This window comes from Oculina patagonica, chromosome 6 (genome assembly GCF_052425735.1).
Source record: "Oculina patagonica isolate OP01 chromosome 6, crgOcupat, whole genome shotgun sequence".
Lineage (NCBI taxonomy): Eukaryota > Metazoa > Cnidaria > Anthozoa > Scleractinia > Oculinidae > Oculina > Oculina patagonica.
In genome coordinates, this window is record NC_135763.1 from 5276067 (window position 1) to 5295259 (window position 19193).

At 39.0% G+C, this 19193-nt stretch overlaps 1 protein-coding gene across 2 annotated transcripts; it reads left to right on the forward strand.

Moving 5' to 3' along the window:
• Positions 1-3119: 3119 nt before the first annotated feature.
• LOC144656814 (patched domain-containing protein 3-like) lies at positions 3120-18719 on the forward strand. Of its 2 annotated transcripts, none has more exons than XM_078517060.1 (4): positions 3120-3285; positions 11222-12442; positions 13370-14514; positions 15403-18719. In XM_078517060.1, the coding sequence occupies exons 1-4, from the start codon at positions 3242-3244 to the stop codon at positions 16113-16115; spliced, it is 3123 nt and encodes a 1040-aa protein (XP_078373186.1). In that variant the 5' UTR covers positions 3120-3241; the 3' UTR covers positions 16116-18719. The 2 variants fall into 2 exon arrangements, with proteins under 2 accessions (XP_078373186.1, XP_078373185.1); XM_078517059.1 differs by lacking the exon at positions 3120-3285 and adding an exon at positions 7551-7840.
• Positions 18720-19193: the final 474 nt, after the last annotated feature.

The window sequence follows — 19193 nt, forward strand, 5'->3', positions numbered from 1 at the left end:
AAACGCAGATATTCGCGTTTGTTCATTCTACAAAAGTACATAACAGGAAAGTAGAGAAAAAACCCGATAAAAATCGACTGTGTGACCAAAAAATCGTCTAAACCACGATTATTACAAGCCTGTTTCTTGTTCAGGTGAACTTTTGTCGCCATTAATGACCCAAGATGCTGTGCCAGTACACAAAAATCTAAACAAGGAAATTTGCGCTCTTCGTTGTTTATTCTTCAAAATACTACCGACTAGGAAACTAGGATTGTTGACAAATTCCCAGAAAATACTCCGGAAATTTCGGTTGGGAATTTCCGTGTCGGAAGAACTTGTCAAGTTTCCTCAAAGAACCCGACATTTTCGGTTGAACAGTGAAACTTGGTATGACCGTAAAAGCCGCAAGGTCAGGGACCTATGCAAAAGATTGAAAACGGTAAAAGAACACAAATGTCCACTCGGAACGTAAAGGCCTGGCTAAGATACATTGTTGCGGAAGCATTGTTAGCTATTGTTCCTTGTCATGTTTCCTAGGTGGCTAAATTAGCGGGAAGCAAGGAAAACGTTTTGCTGTTCGGGCGGCTAAACGATGAAACAGTGTTTCGGGAACAAAGTGTCACGCATGCCCAAACTAGCCAACATTGCTCCATGATGTCTAAAATAGGCAACTTAGATTTCGGAAGCAAAATTTTGAATTAATGAATGAATGAAAAAACTCTATAGAAAGTCAAAACACATAGCTAGGGAAAATTTTCTCACTAATTTGGGGACACAAAATAAAAAAAGAGATAATAAAAAGACAATAAAAAATATTCAAAACTGTGTAAAATATTAATAACAATGTAAAGAATCTAATACTTATCGAATTAATCTAATAATTTTAAATGGTTGGTCTAATAATGTAAAAATTGAATGACATATAGTCGCTAAAAACTTGCAGCCATTAGTCAACTGGTAAACTAATATCATATTTACGTATTTTGTTTTTAAAAATATTTTAAGTTTTTCCAGATCTAACGTCTAGGGGTAGTTTTCCCCATAGCCTTGGCTCAAGATAGCGTAATGAATGCTTTCCGTATTGATAGTATTGTAGCTAGAAAAGAGGTTATTGTCTTATTGTGTCCACAACACATGTTTCCTGCGGCGGCAAAACTGGGAAGAGGCCTGCCAGGGTAAATTCCGACAAGCGACACGGCCCAGCACATAAAATAAAATCGCGACAAACGACAACACTTCGGAAAAAATTAAATTCCGACAAGGACAAGCAAATTTCCTTCAATTCAACTACCTACAGCGACGGGAAGTGCGATGAAACAGCGACACGGGTCATTTCTAAATTAGACAAGCGACACGAGATATACCTCCGCGACAATTTTTTCTGCAACAATGTTTCCTAGTTTAGCCAGGCCTGATAAACCGAGAAAACGGGACTACCTTTCCGGAATATCAGAATTTTTTTCTACACAGTAAACAACCTCGGAAACTTATAACGAATATACTGAAGTGCGACAAAAAAGGTCTAAACCGCGATTACTACAGTAAACCACTGCTTGTTCAAATGACTTTTTTAAAACCATGAAACTTGAGATAAATTTGGTTTGACCGAACAAAGTTGCCTATTTGTTTATTCAAAGAATCTTGAAATACTGCAGGAGGCAACAAGAAGGTCAAAATTTACCCGCGCGCGCACAACAATATTGTATAATTTCTTTCTTCTTTTATTTTTTCTTGCTGACGTTTTAATTTAACTGTTGTATGATTTCGGCAAACAGTGCAAAGAAAAAAAAAACCGAAAAAATCTAAATGATGATGGTAATTTCGCCTAAATGCTCGAAGAGAATGATTTCATTTTGAATAACTCTTTACTTTTGCAAATAGATTTAATATTTTGTGCCGAAAGGCTGTAACTTGTGGTAATCAGCAAAGTAAATGTTTTTTAACTATGGCACTTGCTTTTTTTTCTTTCAGGCATCTTTTTACAACCTATATAAAATAATTTTTCGGCTTAAATTTTTTTCTGAAATAATTACGGTGTGTAAACTTACTTCCGCTTGGCTTAAGATTTTACAAGTCTCAGTTTCAGAAAGCGCGCAGTCTTCTGTACATTTGCCTGTGCTGAGTCAAGGTAAAATGTTTCCGTGACTCTGACCTTACCATAACTTTGAAGGAGGTCAGTTGTTTTTCATAAAACATTCTTCCTTAACCGGCCTATAGTACTCGAGGTACTTGTACATCGTTACATGGCGTTTTTTTTTTAGCTGCGAATGAACTGAATGACCTGTGTACGATTTCTAGTTTTTATAGTTATAATACGCATAGACAATTTCTTTGGACTCGATAACTGATCGCTACATTTTTCGGTGCCGGCCCAGTTTTAGAAAAGATTGCTGATGAGGCTCTGTCGTCTAGTCTTATTTGGTGGAATAAAGAAGGAGCTAAGAATTCTATATTCTTAATTTTACTTTTCAAAATATTTTCCTGTCACGGTCTGACGAAATCTGAGGACTGCTTAAGGTCCTTCATTTTTTTTCCCTTAACAATCTTTGTTTATAATCTCGATACGTTCTCAACAACAATTTACAATTCAAGATCTACATCAGCTGGATCACTCTTTTTTTTTAATAAAAAATCCCGGAAATGTCGGTTGGAAAGCCAAATGGAACAGTATTTTTCCGGGATTTCCTAGAAACGTTCGAAGCTTTGCGGTGTGACCGTATGTAATTAGAGATCTTGAAGTGTCCAGCTGATGTAGCTGATTGCATTGTATCATCCACGTGCAGAAGTGTAAACAGATCCTTTTATGACCTTTTATACGCGCGAGTCGCGTGTTTACGCAACTGTGTCATGAAATACCGGTATACAACCGAATCATTTCTTTTGTGAGTCTGGGACCAGGGTCTACACTCTGATTAAATCACCCATGATGGAGACAATCACAACTTCGTTTTTCCAAACGCCTCGTAGACTGCGTTAACTTTGTTTGTTATCTTGACGGCTTGTACTTGCATGTATAAACGAGTTTACAGAATGCGGAAATCTGTAATAAAAACCTTCGTCCGGCACTGCTGAAGCGCGAAAAAAATGTTGAGTCAAGACATCCTGTCTGAAGCACGAAAACAATGCAAAGCGAGCAAATAAAATAATCTGCCATGTTATTTCAGCCATATTAAGGTCTTGTTTTTAGCAAGCGAAGAGCCACAATAATTTCTTGTGACGCGATTGCTAGATTTATTCGCGTCCTGTCAGCATTGTCAAGATGAAAGCGGCTACCGAACAGAAACAGGATTCTAGTCAGCCAGGGTATGTGGAGTTTTTGTTATGGTATTTTCTAAGAACACAAAGTTCAGTCTTAACACTATTCCCCCAAAGAAGCTCCTTTTGATGGTGGAAAGAAAGTGTTTTACACTGGCTAAAAATGTCCAATTAATGCCGGATCACATTAGAATAATCACTGCTACCACAGCTGACTTTCCATGTTACTAGTGGCTAACATTTACCTCCTAACATTAATTCTCATAAACCTTGAGATACGAGAAACAACTTCAGTAACACTCGCTGAACGTGGTAACGGCAACTCGTCTGTCATGGTATATATTAGCCTCTCTATGGGTACCCACGGTCTTCGTTGTCTTCGCAATTTGTTTGCAAATCTTCGTTTTTTTAAGCAGATCCTTCGTTTTACGGATTGAAACGGTTTGAATGTTTGAGCCTTGAAATGGCTTCCTGTGGTTTTACGGCAGTGACTGTAAACCACTGTTGTCGAAATCGCAGTTAAATGTGGTCAAATGCCAAAATTCAGAAATTACAGATATTTTCTGTAGTGTTTACAAGTTTTGACAGTTTTATATCTGAGTGTTCAATTTGACCACGTGAATCTTCGCTTCAATCTTGAGATCTTCGTTTTTCCGCGGTGATCTTCGCGTCTTCGATTTCTTCGGAAATACCCTTAGAGAGACTCATAAATACAATACTGAGCGATTAATGATCATCAATTCAAGGACAATTTACGCTGAAAAACCGATACACACTTTGAATCGTTCATAAAGTGAATATCAAAAGCAAAAAAATTGTTTTAATGTATTATAATATGAAGTATTTTGAATGCTTTATTTTGGCATTTTCTTGGTGACGATTAGATGAACGATATTCTTCCCTGGTATTATTTGTCAAACGTGACGTTTTAAAAGTTCGTACAGTTCTACTGGCGCAACTAAAAAGAACCGAAAACGAATATGTAAAAGCATGCGTCTTTGCTGAGATGTTGCCGAAGGCTAATACATTGCAACATTTCGACATACAGCGTTCTGAAATACAATCAAAAAGACTAAGTAATCGAAAGTGATGTATAAAATCAGGTTAACTTACCCAAATAAGCGGGAGTTATCCTCTTACCACCAGACGAATACATTCGATGAAAGTGCAACATCCTTGCACTAAAATGGGAGACAGTTAAAATGATCTGCAGAGAGATTTGTGAATCCAGTAATTCGCATGTTTCTCCCTCGGTATTTAGTATACAGATCAACGAAATCTATTGTCTTAATTATTCGACGAGTACACTGTTAATGAAAATGCAACATCGTTGCACCAACACTAGAAAGTAAAACAGGTAAACTGCTTCACAGAACGCCAGTTTCGTGAATATAGTAGCTGTAGTGATGTCAGTGCGAGATTTTACGATGGAAGTATTTCAGCCGGCCGCCATTTACGTGTACAGGTATATCACTATATGTTGCGTGACCTTTCTAGAGTGCGCAAGCGTGAAATGAATAGCTCGGAGGAAATGGCCTTATAAAAGGAATGAGGAACACGGAACGGAGAAAAGGTTATCTCTAAAGGTCTCTTATTAAGCAGGAACCCTTAAATACAGGAATCTTTGAAATTAAAATCGCAGATAGGGGCATCTCTGAGACAGCTGGAATCTTTGAGAAGTATTTAAAGCACTAAGCAACTACTCTACGACTTGGAATGCTGAGAGAAAATTGTGTTATTTTAATACAATTGTTTCAAGTCTTCAAGTTTTCCGAAACTTTAACGGGTGCCAGTTTCCATTAACCCTGTGAAAACAAGGAAAGGAAGTTATTTGGTTTGTTTCCGGCATTTGGAATATCTTGTTTATTTCACTCAATGCAACCAGATCTTGTTTAAAAAAAAAAATTAGCATGCTCGCTGTCACTTTTCTGACTGTTTCAATCACTTGAGAGTACAATCCTTTGGCTAGTTCATTTGCAGATAGAGAAGAGTCTAAAATTTAGGTTTTGTAGGAAACTCTTTCCTTTTAAAACAATTTCATAAAAGAACACAAAGCTTTGGTTAAAAATGTTCATAAAGAGCACCAACTTGCCGCTTGCTATACTAAAGGAAACATCGTACGTCATGAGGCCATTAGACCCTGTTTTTCATTTATATTTGTTTTCTGTCGGTTGTACCGATTGCTAAGTTGTGTCACGGAACAACACAGGATTTTATTTGTTTTAAAGACTTCACTTGCGCAAGTAAATTGGGCAAATATTTGTTTCAGTGCTGAGGAGTGTATCAAATGCAAGACATCCATTAATTACTAAGATCACAACACCTTCAAAACAAGATAATTCGAGCCAGTGACAGTCCCACAATACTCATTATGCATCCATTGATTTCTGATGTTTCCGTCAATAATCTGAGAAAAGAGAAGGCACGGCTGACAGTCGGGTTGCCTTTTAGAACGATAAATCTTCACCGGAGATTGAGTTACTTCCAGTCTTAATATACCGGCTGAGAATTCCTTCTGAGTGAAGCAGTGTTTTACGTGTGTAAGCGTGTTTTTCGGATGAGTTTAAAAGCGTGGTGTAAATCTATCGAATGCGACCGTCTGTCACGGAAACAGTCACGAAATCGAAATATTTAGATTGCCTTTATAAAGCTTTGTTTAAAAATGTTCGAAAATAGGCTTCAATGTCTTACATATATCTAACTGTTAAAATGTAAAAAGGACTGAAAAAGGTCGCAAAAAATGTGAAAAACAGAGGACCTTCTTGCAGGCTCACACAATAGTCGCACTGCATTTTTTTCTCCTTTGTAGATTGCCTTTTATACCATAACCGAGAGAATTCTCGCGCGCTGATTGGTCCAAAGTTATGGTCGATGAGAGTATAGACCATGAAAGTGACGTCAGATCACGCCACGCACACGCGCGGGCTAAATTTGGTCTCCATGAATGAAAGCGAATTTCATCTTGTTTTGTTTGATTTAAGTACGCATTTGTTTTCGGAATTCAGGATTTGACTCCTACTCAGGTGATATGTCGAAAGAAAATTGACCAGGCTTTTGAATTTTTGGTCTAACTGAGAAGAACGGTGCTAGCGAACCGGCAGCGGACTGTTGATGTTCAGTGAACGAGCGCTAACAAGATCTTCAGAAAGAAAAATAATCTTGCTCGCTTCAAGCGATAGGCACACACTCAACGAGAGAGGAAAAGGTAATTAAAATTGTTATTCCTTGAATTGTTGTTCATCTTCTTTTCTATCATTGGCGTTTTTACGTGTCGGACCGGAATCTTTACGTCCCACCGAAGAATGGCATCGTTATCAGTTTGTATCTTCGTCTGCTTCGACTTCGGTGTACTAATACCGCCTTTGTAGCGGTTGTGCGGAACTTTTAGACGCTGATGCGGGAATAAAACTGCACATTAACAAACTGCATGCCTGAACTGAACGTAAGACTGTGACTTCCTTGTTATGTAAGCGTGACTGTTATGTGGAGCGTGACTGTGTGTTTCCTTGATCACAATCGCTGTAACACATCTTCTAGGAAACATTTTGTCAATAACTGGAGAAAAAATGTGTCAAAACAAAACTTTTTTGCCAATTTTTTCCCGTTAAGTTCAAGCCACTCTAACCAAAGGTATTAATAGCTCAAGCTATTAACAATTTTTCTTTCTCTATCTTGATTATAACCGCGGAGCTTCCCTGAAACTTTGAGAGGTTTCTGATGTGCGTGCTTTTGAAAATGTGAAATTTTAATTTATCTTTAGATGAAAATAAACATCATTGTTCAAAGCCTAGACGCCACGGTCCCGTCTGAGGGTTGACAATTTGACAGGCTTTGCAGAAGCACAAAAATAGTTAATTTAGGAACGGCAAAGTTATTCGTGCTCATGTTGAATTTTCAGTTTAATGCAAAAATTTCATCATGCTGTATTTCTTCAGAAAGACTCACTTGAAGGTTGCAAAGTTATTTGCGTTACTTATTTCTACGCAAATTTCTGTTTAGAGGCCAACCCATGTGTCTCGTTTTGTTTGGATAAGGACTGCTTTCTTCACAGTCATCACAGTCAATAAATTCGATGTAATACGTCGTCGTTTTGCTTTCTATCATCCTACTGCATTTTTATAAATAGGCGTTTTTAGGCCATTCCCTTATTTCGTGCTCATGTTGAAGTTGTCAGATTAAATTTCGGGCCATTTGTCAGATGTCAGTTTTAAATTTGTCAGTTGTTTGCTATCTTCATTCACGGCATCCAATGAGAAAACGAGTTTTACAGCTGTTTGATTTGAACAGCCAAAACAGGCCTAAAATATATTCACAACAACCGAAATTGCGCTTCATGTTTCACGGGTTCCAAGAAACTCTTAAGACTTCCTGTTTTTCGGTTGCTAAAAGAACACATCACGTCATACTTACAGTTGGTTAGGCAAACGAAGCTTCTTATTTCAAACCAGTGTATGCGATGAAAGCAGGTTAGCTGTTAGACCTGTTGGGTTAAAAACGTTTCAAGCTACGTTTTCTCGATGTCTACAAGAAACGGCGGGGAAGTTATTTGCTGCGCATCCGACGAGATCGTGGCCACGAAGAATGACTTTGAGGATACGCGAAGGTATCTATGAATTGTACATTTGACATTGTACGCTCTTTTATGGCTGAATTTATTTGAGAACAAAATATCAAGTTAATAATGCCAGCCAAGAGAAGCTGGAATTTTGTTAGGCTTATTGTGGACACAAGGAACTTGTACTGTGAAATGCGAATGAAAAATCATTTTGTCTAGGACTTTATTCTGAATTTGGCCCGAGAGGGAAACCACGACCAGCTGTGCCTGACTCGTTCTGTCTGGATCGTAGAAATGCGAGAGAAGAAAAAAAGAATTGTCTACTCGTGTGTTTCGCTTCTCGCTTGACAATCTCCGTAGAAGCATAGAAACCGCAAGGGTTTTTCATTTCGCTTGTTAAGGGTGCGCAAATCCACGAGAGTGTAGTGCTATTTAGTAGTACATGCATTTTAATTTTAAAACAGCCCAGTGGAATTAAAAGACTCAAGAAGGAATCTTTACAACGAACAGCCATGCCAGCGAGGATTATAGAAAGGATTGTCCCCGGATTTTGTCGAAGATTTTTATGAGACACGGAAGTAAACTGCCTTGAAGGGAAGCGAAACACGGAAGCGTAGCGCAGGGCCGTTGCTAAGAAACCGTCTCTGAGCTCAGGTTGTAGGAGAAATCGAAATATATTCATGTGAAAAACGAAATTCTAACTTTTAAATTCCCACCAGAAGTTTGGATCCCTAGAAAGAAACTAGACGAGATTTAGAAGCTTGTTTTGTTACTCGCGTAGGGTACCAATGAGACTAAAGCTTTTTGTTTACTTTAGCTACTTAAAATTCTAAACACGTTTGCGCCATCAAATAATCGTAAGTCCGCTACAGTTCTAGTTTTCTTTGGTTGGCTTTTTGAGCGTTAAAGCCGGCGTTAAAGGTAATTCAAATGCCGATAATTGTTTTCTTTCCGTATAAAAAAAAACAGGCTTTCTTGGTGATCAGTTAGTTGGTCAAGTCTTGTGACATTGGCCTATTATTCTATCGCTCTTCGAAGTTCCAAAGTAACAGCTACACAAAAATCATTTTGTATTTGCAAATCATTGAAAACTAACAACACCACAAAAAAGTAACTGCTCAGTTGCTTCCATTCAAAAGTTACGCACTTGAATTTTAGTTGTCAGCTTAATTTAGGGTGTTTGTCAACTGTTCTAAGTCATCAAGACCATCCAATAAGAAGCGGATTAAGAGCAATTTATTTGAGTTACACTCAAAATATTCACAACATGCATCCTGGTTGCCACATTCACGGTTTCGACATGCAAGAAATTGTAAGACTTCCTATTTTCGATTTCTAAAAGTACATGTATCTGCAAAAGGTTAGCTAAACCAAGAGTATATTGCCATGAGAAAGGTTAGCTGTTTATGGTCCGTTGAGACAAAAACATTTTGGCAGCATCGATTTCTCGATGGCTGCAAGAAGCGAGGAAATAATTTGCAGTGTATCCGACAAGGTGGCAGTATCGAGTAACGACTTGACGAGGTATCCAAATGTACACTTTCTTACGGCAGCAATAAAATAGTTTAAAAGTGACCATAAGACTTAAAGAAGATGGGCATTTTCTGGATTATTTTGTACAAAACAAACGTACTGAGTCACCAGTCTGTGTTTGCCTCTCAGAATAGTTCAATATAGCTTCCATTCTATCCAGAATCGTCGAGCGACAAACGAAAGACGAACGAAAAAATGTCGCCGCGTGACCAATTTTCTCGCCCGGCTTCAATTTTCTCTTCTGGCTCGACAGACTGGAAAAATCTAAACTGCTCACTGTTTACCGCAAGCAGAAAATATTTTGCCGGCATTAACACTGCAGTTTAGCCAAATACACCGTCTGTTAACCAGCAAAAAGTTTAACAATGGCTTTGAAAAACGTTAAAAAAGGTTTTCGTAAAGCGCCAAGAGGACAATTCATCGAGGAATTTCGATCCTTATTAGTTGGTCCAAAAATTAATATGTCAATATACGAGGCGTGATAGAAACAGCAAATTAACAACGAGAAGCATACATGTTAGGAATGTGTACGTGCTGATTCCCTGATTTTTCTCTTTTAGCCAATTAAAACCTTTTATATATAATAATTTTGAGCTCTGAAATGATATCAGTGTTTTCACAAGTTGCGTGGCCTAGTAGGGGCTATATGTCGTCGGTTTAATCGATTAGACACGGAAGTAGTTTTCAAGAAAGGCGACCGTGGAATCGATTGCATCAGACCTTTGCTGATAAGTACAGTTCTGAAGTTTTAGAGAGGGTTAATGGGATTTGTGTTTGTTTTTTTTTTTTTTTTTTTTTTTTTTTTTTTTGTGAATTTTTTTTGTATTGAAGAACGATTTCAGTCCCTTTTGCATAATAGGCCAAAGCTGATGTTTAAAATCGTTTTAAGAGCGTCTGAGAGCCCGGGACAGGACCGACATTTAGAATTTTTGATGTTTTTTTTTTTTTGTATAACTTTGGTTTAGAAGCCCCAGCGAGAAGAAATGAAATTATTAAGGCAAGTTTTATTCTTTCTACGTAGTGGCGTCTTGAAAGTGCTGTATTTTGCGTAGAATCCATCTTCTATTGTTCGCTCTTCCGAAATATAAACTCGCTGGAACGTTTAAACCGTGTTTTTGTGAAGAGTTCACCAGCAGGGTCTTTTTGACGAGATAATAATAATAATAATAATAATAATAATTTTGCATTCCCCAAAACGCCAAAGCTCCAAACTAAAAAGTATAAAACAAAAATCATTTTGCAAGAAAAGCAATAAGTACCACATGGAGGTATTGCCAGCAATCGCTTTCACTTCAGTGGTCACGAACCACAGTATTAAACGTTATAGAACAACCTTGTACAGCATAATAATGAGTACCACAGAAAAGTACTACTGTCAATAGCATTCATTTAAATGGTCGCACACTATATAGGTTATATAGTCCACAGACTTACAAGTTAGAACAACCTTGAACAGCAACATAAGGAGTATCACATAAAAGTATACTTTCTCGCTCTGAAAAGCATTTATTAAAACTCCCCCTAGTCACATAGCTACTAGAGTTTCATCCACCTACTTAAAAGTAAGGACCACCTTTCACAGCATAAATTCAGTGCCACATGAAAACATTGCTCAATAACTTGAAATTGAATTGGTCACACTTTCCAGAAATTACTGAAAAGTTGGAAACAGTACAACAAAATGTGACACAAGAAGGTACTGCTCAATAGAACCAGCTTTTAATAAATGGTACTCCAAAATAGTACTAAGTAACATCCATTTGAAAGTGCAATCAATAGGGGCTCAATCAAAGGTCTGACTAGGATTGTGAAGGGTAAAGGTATCATATAAATATCAAATTGTATTTGATGACAAATACAATTAATTTCTGTTTTTCTGATTTTTTATTATTGCAGTTGTTGCTGTCCACGCCAATTCAACCCCTGTCTTCTGTGGTCGTCCTTCTGCAGCTGGTATTTGCGTCTTTTGGAGCGCTTCTTCGCTTGGTATGGTGAAGGAATCGCCAAGCATCCACTGATAACAATCCAAGTATGTATCGTGTTCGTCAGTGTCTGCTCCGTGGGATTTGTTTGGTTCCAAACAGAAAATAGAACTGTAAAACTATTCATCCCTCAAAGCAGCAAGGCCATAGATGATTTAGACACCGCTGAGAAATACTTCCGAGTCAAATTTCGAGAAGAAATTATTTTATTGGTGGCGTCTTCTGATCATCCTAATGTTCTTGCTCCTGAGTGTTTGAAGCAGGCCTTTGAAGTCCACAACGCCGTCATGGAATTGGAATCTTATTCTGACTACTGCGTCACGCTGTCGGGAAACAAAGCCAAGTCACCAGACGACTGCATGATGATCAACCCGCTGGAATTTGTGCAGTTCAACGAAAGTAAGCTGAACGGTAAAGACCTGAAACAGGTTCAACAGGATCTCAACAAAGCGTATAATGACACTGTGCTCATGCGCAATGGACGACCCTTCTGGTACAACTTCGGACGCATGTTTGGTAAAGCCAATCGAGAAGGTGGAAGCATAACTGACGCTAAAGCATTGCAAATGGTGTATCGCATGCGTGACCCAAGTGACGACGACGAAAACGAAAAAGTTCTCAAATGGGAGAAGTCCTTCATTGACAAAGTGGCCTCGTTAGCGGATAAACTCTCTTGCTTCGAGGTCCACTATTCAAGTGAGAGGAGCCTGGACGATGCTGTCGCTGAGAGTAGCGGTTCTGACATCACATTGGTGTCAATCACTTTCACTCTCATGATCACCTTTGCTACTGTCATGCTCGGAAAATTCTTGAATCCGCTGACTGGCCACTCGTTGCTCGCTAATACAGGAGTGTTCGCAGTGGCCCTGGGTATTTTAGCTGGGTTTGGAGTCGCCATGTGGTGTCGCGTGCCCTTTGTCAGCATGGTCGGAGTGTTGCCTTTCTTGGTTCTCGGAATCGGCATCGACGACATGTTCATCATAGTGGATGAACTTGATCGACAGCCACGTGAATTGTCAATGACCAAGACGATTAAAGCGGTTATGAAGCGTTCGGGAGCAACAGTTACCATGACAACCGTGACGGATTTAGTAGCGTTCGCAGTTAGCACTTCTACCTCATTTCCAGCGATAAAGTAAGACAATTAATTTTATTGTTAATTAAATAGCTTCTGTTTTTCTCTCAACTTCAATCAAAATATAAATCGATTGCTTTTTACAAAATTTTGGCAAAAACTACAGTATAAATACTAGTTATGCAACGCTTTCGAGTGGTATACTATGAAATATCCCACGAGTCACTTGTATTTTTTGGTATACACACGAGCCTTTACGCGAGTGTGTATGCCAGAAAATAAAGTGGGGGTTTTTTATTCGAGAATTTTTATTTTTTTCCCCAAAAAAATACTTTCTATTTTCGAGAATAAGACGCAGCGAGGAAGGGAAGTGTGATACCGAAAAGGCTTTTTGAATTTGTTGGCTGTATGTTCTATGGCATGGTATAAATTTCTGTATGTTGGCTTGTTTACATGCGGTTTCTCCTAACTGGTCTCCATTATACGTTTTTGTATGGTTGGGATATCAGGGTATCGTCTCTTTGGTGTAGATCTTTTACCTAGTCCTAGTGACCATTAAAAAATAAAAATTAATTGGAATTACCCAAGGGTCCAGTTGGGCCAGGTATCTATATGTAATTGAGTGTAACTGTTTCAAATAATGCTTTGAAATAGATTAAAGGTTGATAAGATGGGACATCTCACACAAACAGCATGCAGACATTCCAGAAAAGCCAAAATAAAACAAGAAAAAATTGATATTTAAAACCTACAAAAAAAAAACAAAAGAGAAAAAGGAGATGAAAAAAAAAAAGAAATAATACAATATCTAAAATCTACTAACGTGCTACGTAAAAACAGCTGGAAAGCATACTCAGTGCTCTTTTTCACTAGACTGGATTGGATCTGATGAATTATTCCTACTGGTATTACAAGTAGAAATAAGATGTTGAACAGAGACATCGCTTCATGAAATTAGAACTTGAATCCATATCTTTTTTATTTTAGGTATTTCTGCATCTACGCTGCTCTGACGGTGACTTTCTCCTTTTTCATGATTGTCACATACTTCGTGGCCATAATGTCGTACGACGTGAGAAGAATTAAGTCTGGACGCAGAGATTGTCTACCATTCTGCCTTGCACCTCGGCCAAAGAAGGACGCGCCGGCGTGGGACGAACCTGTTCCACAGACGTCAAATCGTGTTATGAAGTGCTGGGCCACGTTCCTGACGCATCCGGTAACAAAAGTTGTGGTCATATGCTTCTCACTACTCCTGCTCGGTGCTGGAATATACGGGGTCACCAAAGTGGATGAATCGTTTGATAGACGAATCCTGGCAAAAGATGATTCCTACTTGAAACGATTTTTGTCCGCAGAAGAAAGACATTTTGTGCTGTCCATTGATGTGAGCATCGTGGAAAGTGGCAAAGTTCATTATGATGAGGGCTCCACCCAGGAACACATCAGAGAGCTGACAAACATCGCTTCGGCTAACAAATATTACATGAACCGATCAGTCTCCTGGATGAACTCGTTTTCCCAGTATGCTAAGAGATTTAAGAGGAGCATTACCGGTGTAGGATTTTTGCCTGAGCTGAAAGCATTCCTTCGCATTCCTGACTATTCTTATTTCAGTCAAGACTTGAAATTTTCCGAGGACGGTACAAAATTGGAAGCCTCTCGCGTACTTGGTTTCATGAAGAGTGACGGCAGCTCCACCTTCCAGAAAAACGCCATGTTGACACTGCGAGACGACATCGCAGAAAAGTCCGGACTCGATGCCTTCCCAATCTCTCGAACATTCATATTCTTTGAACAGTATGCCATAACGTCAAGGGAAACTATAAGGAACCTGATAATCGCGGCCTTAGCGGTGTTACTCGTCACAAGCCCCTTTTTGGTGGACTGTACCGTGACGCTTATTGTGGTGCTCAACTTTGCTGCCCTGATATGCGAGTTATTTGGATTGATGGTCATCTGGAACGTGGCCCTAAACTCCGTGTCCATGATCAACCTGGTGATGGCCATTGGGTTCGCAGTCGATTACAGCGCACACATTGCACATGCGTACATAACGTCAAACAAGGTTACAGCCGATGAGCGAATAGTTGATGCATTGAGCACACTGGGAGCGAGTGTTTTCATGGGAGGTGAGTCTGGACGTTGAATTAAGTACTGTAGTAAATGCGGATGGAAACATGCTCGCCAGTGTAACTGGTTACGATATCGAAATTTCAACAAGAAAGGGCTATTGAATCGCACTTAAAATACCCAACCAGCACAAAAGAAACGCCGTACGAGTTTTTTTTTTTACAGTGTTAAGAGACCAATAGCATCAGTGAAGATCTCTAAGTGCTTTACGATTTTAGGAACCTTTGACAAATGCGCTTCAACAAATACCGAGTTCAACGTTAGTGTACTTGAGCTTTAACTTAGTGCAATTCTCTGTGTCGTTTTCTTTATTTCCGACAAAATAGTACGTTTTTTTCTTTCCTTATGATTATCATTCAAGGAATCTTAAGTCTGTTGCTAGGGATCGTTTTTGTGAAGCATGCCCTTTTGGATGGGATTTGCTTACTAGTTGTTAGGGGAAGCAATCCGTGGCCACCGTCCTCTGTCGGTTATAATGGGGCAAAAGAGCCCAACGTTAAACTCTTTTATAAAATGTTAAAAGATGTTTCTTTCTCTCTTTAATTACTGTTTATAGCCATCAAATGCGACACTAAGCTTATGTGAAACTAAAACGACCGACCGAGTGCTTAAAGATGAACTAAACAGTAGTAGTTTCAGTGGCGTTTTTCCCAAGCCCGTACGAACCTACCTCAAAGTTTTCAGGAACTAGAAATAGGCTAAAGTTGGCTTAACGTGATTCAAGAGGTGAAACGTGTTTTCGTTTCTTCTTGGAGTTGCCTGCGTAATTTTTGCCCTCGCGACTTGTATTGATGTCAGGTAGAAAACTCGTAGCGCGAGCTATTGAGTTATGGATACTGAAGTAAGCCACCCTAATTTTCCGGTTTTCGTCTGTTTGTGCGTTTCAGGATTCAGTACGTTCCTCGGCATGGTTGTACTAGCGTTCGCCTCTTCGGAGATCTTCCGAATATTCTTCCGAATGTTCCTTGGCATTGTGGTGTTTGGCCTTCTTCACGGACTGTGCATTATGCCTGTTCACCTGTCGTTGCTGTGCTGGAGACCCGCTGTTAGCAGACCTCCCACAGTAGAAGACAGTACCGAGAATCTGAGTAGCTTAGGCAAGAGAAACCGACCCGGTAGCTTGCGGTTAGTTCCGATTGGTTGTGAAGACCCTGAACACGTGAACTTTAAGGAGGAAACTAGTAAGCCAGGCGGCAACGAGCAACCCAAACAGAAAGACAAAGACGGAACAGACGGCACTCTGCATGTAGCGACTGGTGCTACCATTGAGTTGGGAATTGAGAACAAGGGGATTGAAGATGATGAAGAAGAGCCAGAGATGAAACTAACAGAAGACGAAAACAAACTGCAAACCACCAAAAAGGAATCTAATACCGGCCAGAAAGAAGAGCTCGCCAGTACCTCAGAGAGCACAGAAACCCAGAAAAATGACCTGGTTGGTACTCCCGAGGCCGAAAACACTAGCGCAGCTTCCAAGACTGAGGGGACTGAAGAGGGTTCTCTTGCGTCACAAGGTCCAGAAAATGCCACAGAGAAAACTGGAGAAGTTTTAACCATTGCGAAACACCCATCTGAAACTGTGATCATAACGAATTTTTAAACTGGTGGCCAGTCTGCCAGGAAAGCGTGACAATCGTTCAGGTATGCAACGCAGTATTGATATTTGACAGGAGAAAGTTAATTTCTTTGTCGATTCTTTTCAAAGCGATTCTTTTTAATGCAAATCCACCGGAAATTGTACAATGGATTGTCAGATGGCTTTTAGCTAAACAAACCCTGTTAACGCTTTAATTCCCTTTGGGAGTCCAGAGCATGCAAATTTATCGTTTTTTTAACTTTGAAGTGTGAAAGTGAAACCCACGAAGTACTGTTGATCCACCGACATTTTGAGGCTGTGGATGAAGCCCTGGTGTGTTACCGGATTTAAATAAAAGGTATTCGGAACCTCTTCAATGTTACACTGTTTCAATTTCTTCGAGATTTGTCTGTTTGTTTAAATCTGTTTCATTTTTTTTTTAATTCGCGACTCTTGGGAAAGGGTTAAGAGCCATCAGCAGTCCGTAATTGTGCGAGCTCAAAAACATTTTGCTTTATTTATGATGATAAAGTTCAAGTACGAAAGTACGAGAAGGCACATCATTAGCGACCTTTAGATCGGAATACGAAAACGACTCTTCAAACCTGGTGTTTATGTTTTCGGTTACCACGTTGCTTGCCAATTTCTTACCGATAGTCTCCTATTCTACTTGTCAGTAACAGGGAAGAGCGAGGGCTCGGCAAGGTAACTGAATTGAAATTCGAAAGTCGTACTCGCACTTGATCTCGTACTCGTACCTCTATCTAAAGGTCGCTATTTATACCGAGTGATCTTTGTTGATGACACTGTTATAAAGCCACACGATCTAAAGGGCATGCAGAAAAATGGTTTAAATGATGCAATCGAAAGTTGCAACATTGATAGACGTTTGTCAAGCTGGGTGTTAAGGCTCTGTATCTCATTTGGGGAAAAAGAAGCAATGATAATGATGATGATGATGATGCCGATGATGATGATGATGATGTACGGCTGGGTGGCAACTCGTAATACCCAGCCATACAGACGTCTGGAATTGACGTTTCTCAGCAGGAATATTTTTGTTTCTTGTAAACCTGCCCCTCTCACATTTGCTGCAGTTACTGGCTATATGGCACAGATATAGATGGTATCAATGTATCATATCTCCAAGTTGGTAGACTAAGTTTAATTTTCAGCACTGATCTGCGCTAATGCGGAGGAGATGAGACATCACATATGTAAACAAAGATTCTTTGTAAGCTAAATGTAGCGGGTTTTCTTGCAAGTCAGAATACAAAAATACAACTCCTTTCCTTTCATTTTTCGCAAGTACTTGCACCTGTTACTTTGTTTGTCATTGCGACCAGCAACTGCAAAAGGGCACGACTAATCCGGCGTACGGAAAAAGATGGCGAACATAACATGCCAATAAGCACATACAAAGCCATAGTTGTTGGCGAAAGTTGTACCTGTAGTAACAACATTGCGTAGTTTTCAGAACTTTTATTTGCGTTTTAATAAGCGTTTTTAGGGTTTTCGTGCGTTTGGAATTAATTATGGGTAAATGCACCAGTTGCCATTTTTTTTCCGTACGGTGGATTGTTTGGATAATTTGATAAAAATGCGCTGTTGGCCCGATGGCCTTACATGCCCTCCAGAGGGGACTAAATATGCTATATCTTCGTTTCATGTTTAACAAACCAAAGTACCTAACTTCTGATCCTTTAGGGTTGGTTTTATCAATGAAACATCTCTTGGTTATATTTAAGTAACCTTTAATATTTCTAAGGTGTAGGGTCCGGGATACATAGATAAAATGTTTAAGGTGATTTCCAGTCCGAAATGCTCAGTCTCAGCGTTTTTTTTTATTTTTGTTTGGAACCAGTTGATAGTACGTTACACTTCGGCCGTAGCGTAAATGAAAGTTTTCGAGTCCGCCATTATGGGTCGTTTCTTTTAGGAATGCTCGATGAGCTAAAACGTAGGTTAAAAATTAACACCAAAGTTCTTCTACTGGTTATTAAATTTCTGCAGATATCTGGCGCTAATGAATATAAAGCTACGTTTGTCATGTTTGTATTGGAATTTGGCCAGTAAACATTCCTTTGTGCGAGGTTTTCATAAACATTTCAAAAAGAGATTGCGCAGTACAGACTGGAAACTGTCTTAAAGTGTATGATATCTGATGATAATTAAGTTGAACACGATTACTTAATTTTAACATGGCCATCGGTTATCGGTCATGAGTTGATTATTAATCATTTACATGTTTATATAAGGATGGATTCATGTCGATTATCGATTATTGAACCAAATTAATTCACAGTTGACGTCTTACCTGATTGAAACAACCAGTCTTAGCATGAAGTAAATGTGCTCTGATTGGTGGAAATGCAAGTGAAGTGATTTGAAATTTATTGACAGACATACTACATTACATTTGCAACTACCCTGATTCTTGATAATTATAGATTTATAGAGATTTTTATAGATTGATAAAGTGTGAGAAATGATTCAGCGTTAAAGGATTTTTGCACCTTTTTTGACTGCTTTTGAGGCTAATATAAATATACTGTAAGTTAAATTGGCCAATAAGCTGTTCATCAATGTAAAATAGAATGAATAAAGATAATCGAAACCACATCAAAAGGCTTGGTTAGTATTGACAAGTAGGGTGGGTTATAGTTGGACACTAATTTTCCATTTGTGATGACGAATAGCGTAGAAAGTAGTAGAGGGTGTAGAATCTAAGTTACTTTCAAGAACAAAATCAAAAGAAAAGCTTTAGGAACGGACCATTATTTTTTTGGAGGGGGGGGGGGGGGATGAAAAATATTGAAAAAAATTGTTTGTAGGGCCTGAAAAGACAAAATAAATTGTTTGCAAACACGATATGTATAACAAAAATTAGTAAGAATTTCGAAAAAAATGTTTGCAGAGGAAAATTTTTCATCCCCCCCCCCTCCAAGAAAATAATGGTCCGTCCCTAATAGCGAACATGCAAAGGAAGCATAAACCTGTGACCAGCTTCCCTTATTTTCCTTTCCATATCCGAGCATATTTGCGCCCTTTTAAAATTCCTTCCTGCTTGCTCTCTTGCTCAGGATTGTCAAATTTTAACAA

Excerpts from the sequence above, each read along its gene's own strand:
- LOC144656814 (XM_078517059.1), top strand. The coding sequence starts at position 7,755 with ATGTCTACAAGAAACGGCGGGGAAGTTATTTGCTGCGCATCCGACGAG. Across the intron at positions 7,841-11,221 it reads GACTTTGAGGATACGCGAAG|TTGTTGCTGTCCACGCCAAT; the intron begins GTATCTATGAAT and ends TTATTATTGCAG. Across the intron at positions 12,443-13,369 it reads ACCTCATTTCCAGCGATAAA|GTATTTCTGCATCTACGCTG; the intron begins GTAAGACAATTA and ends TTTTTATTTTAG.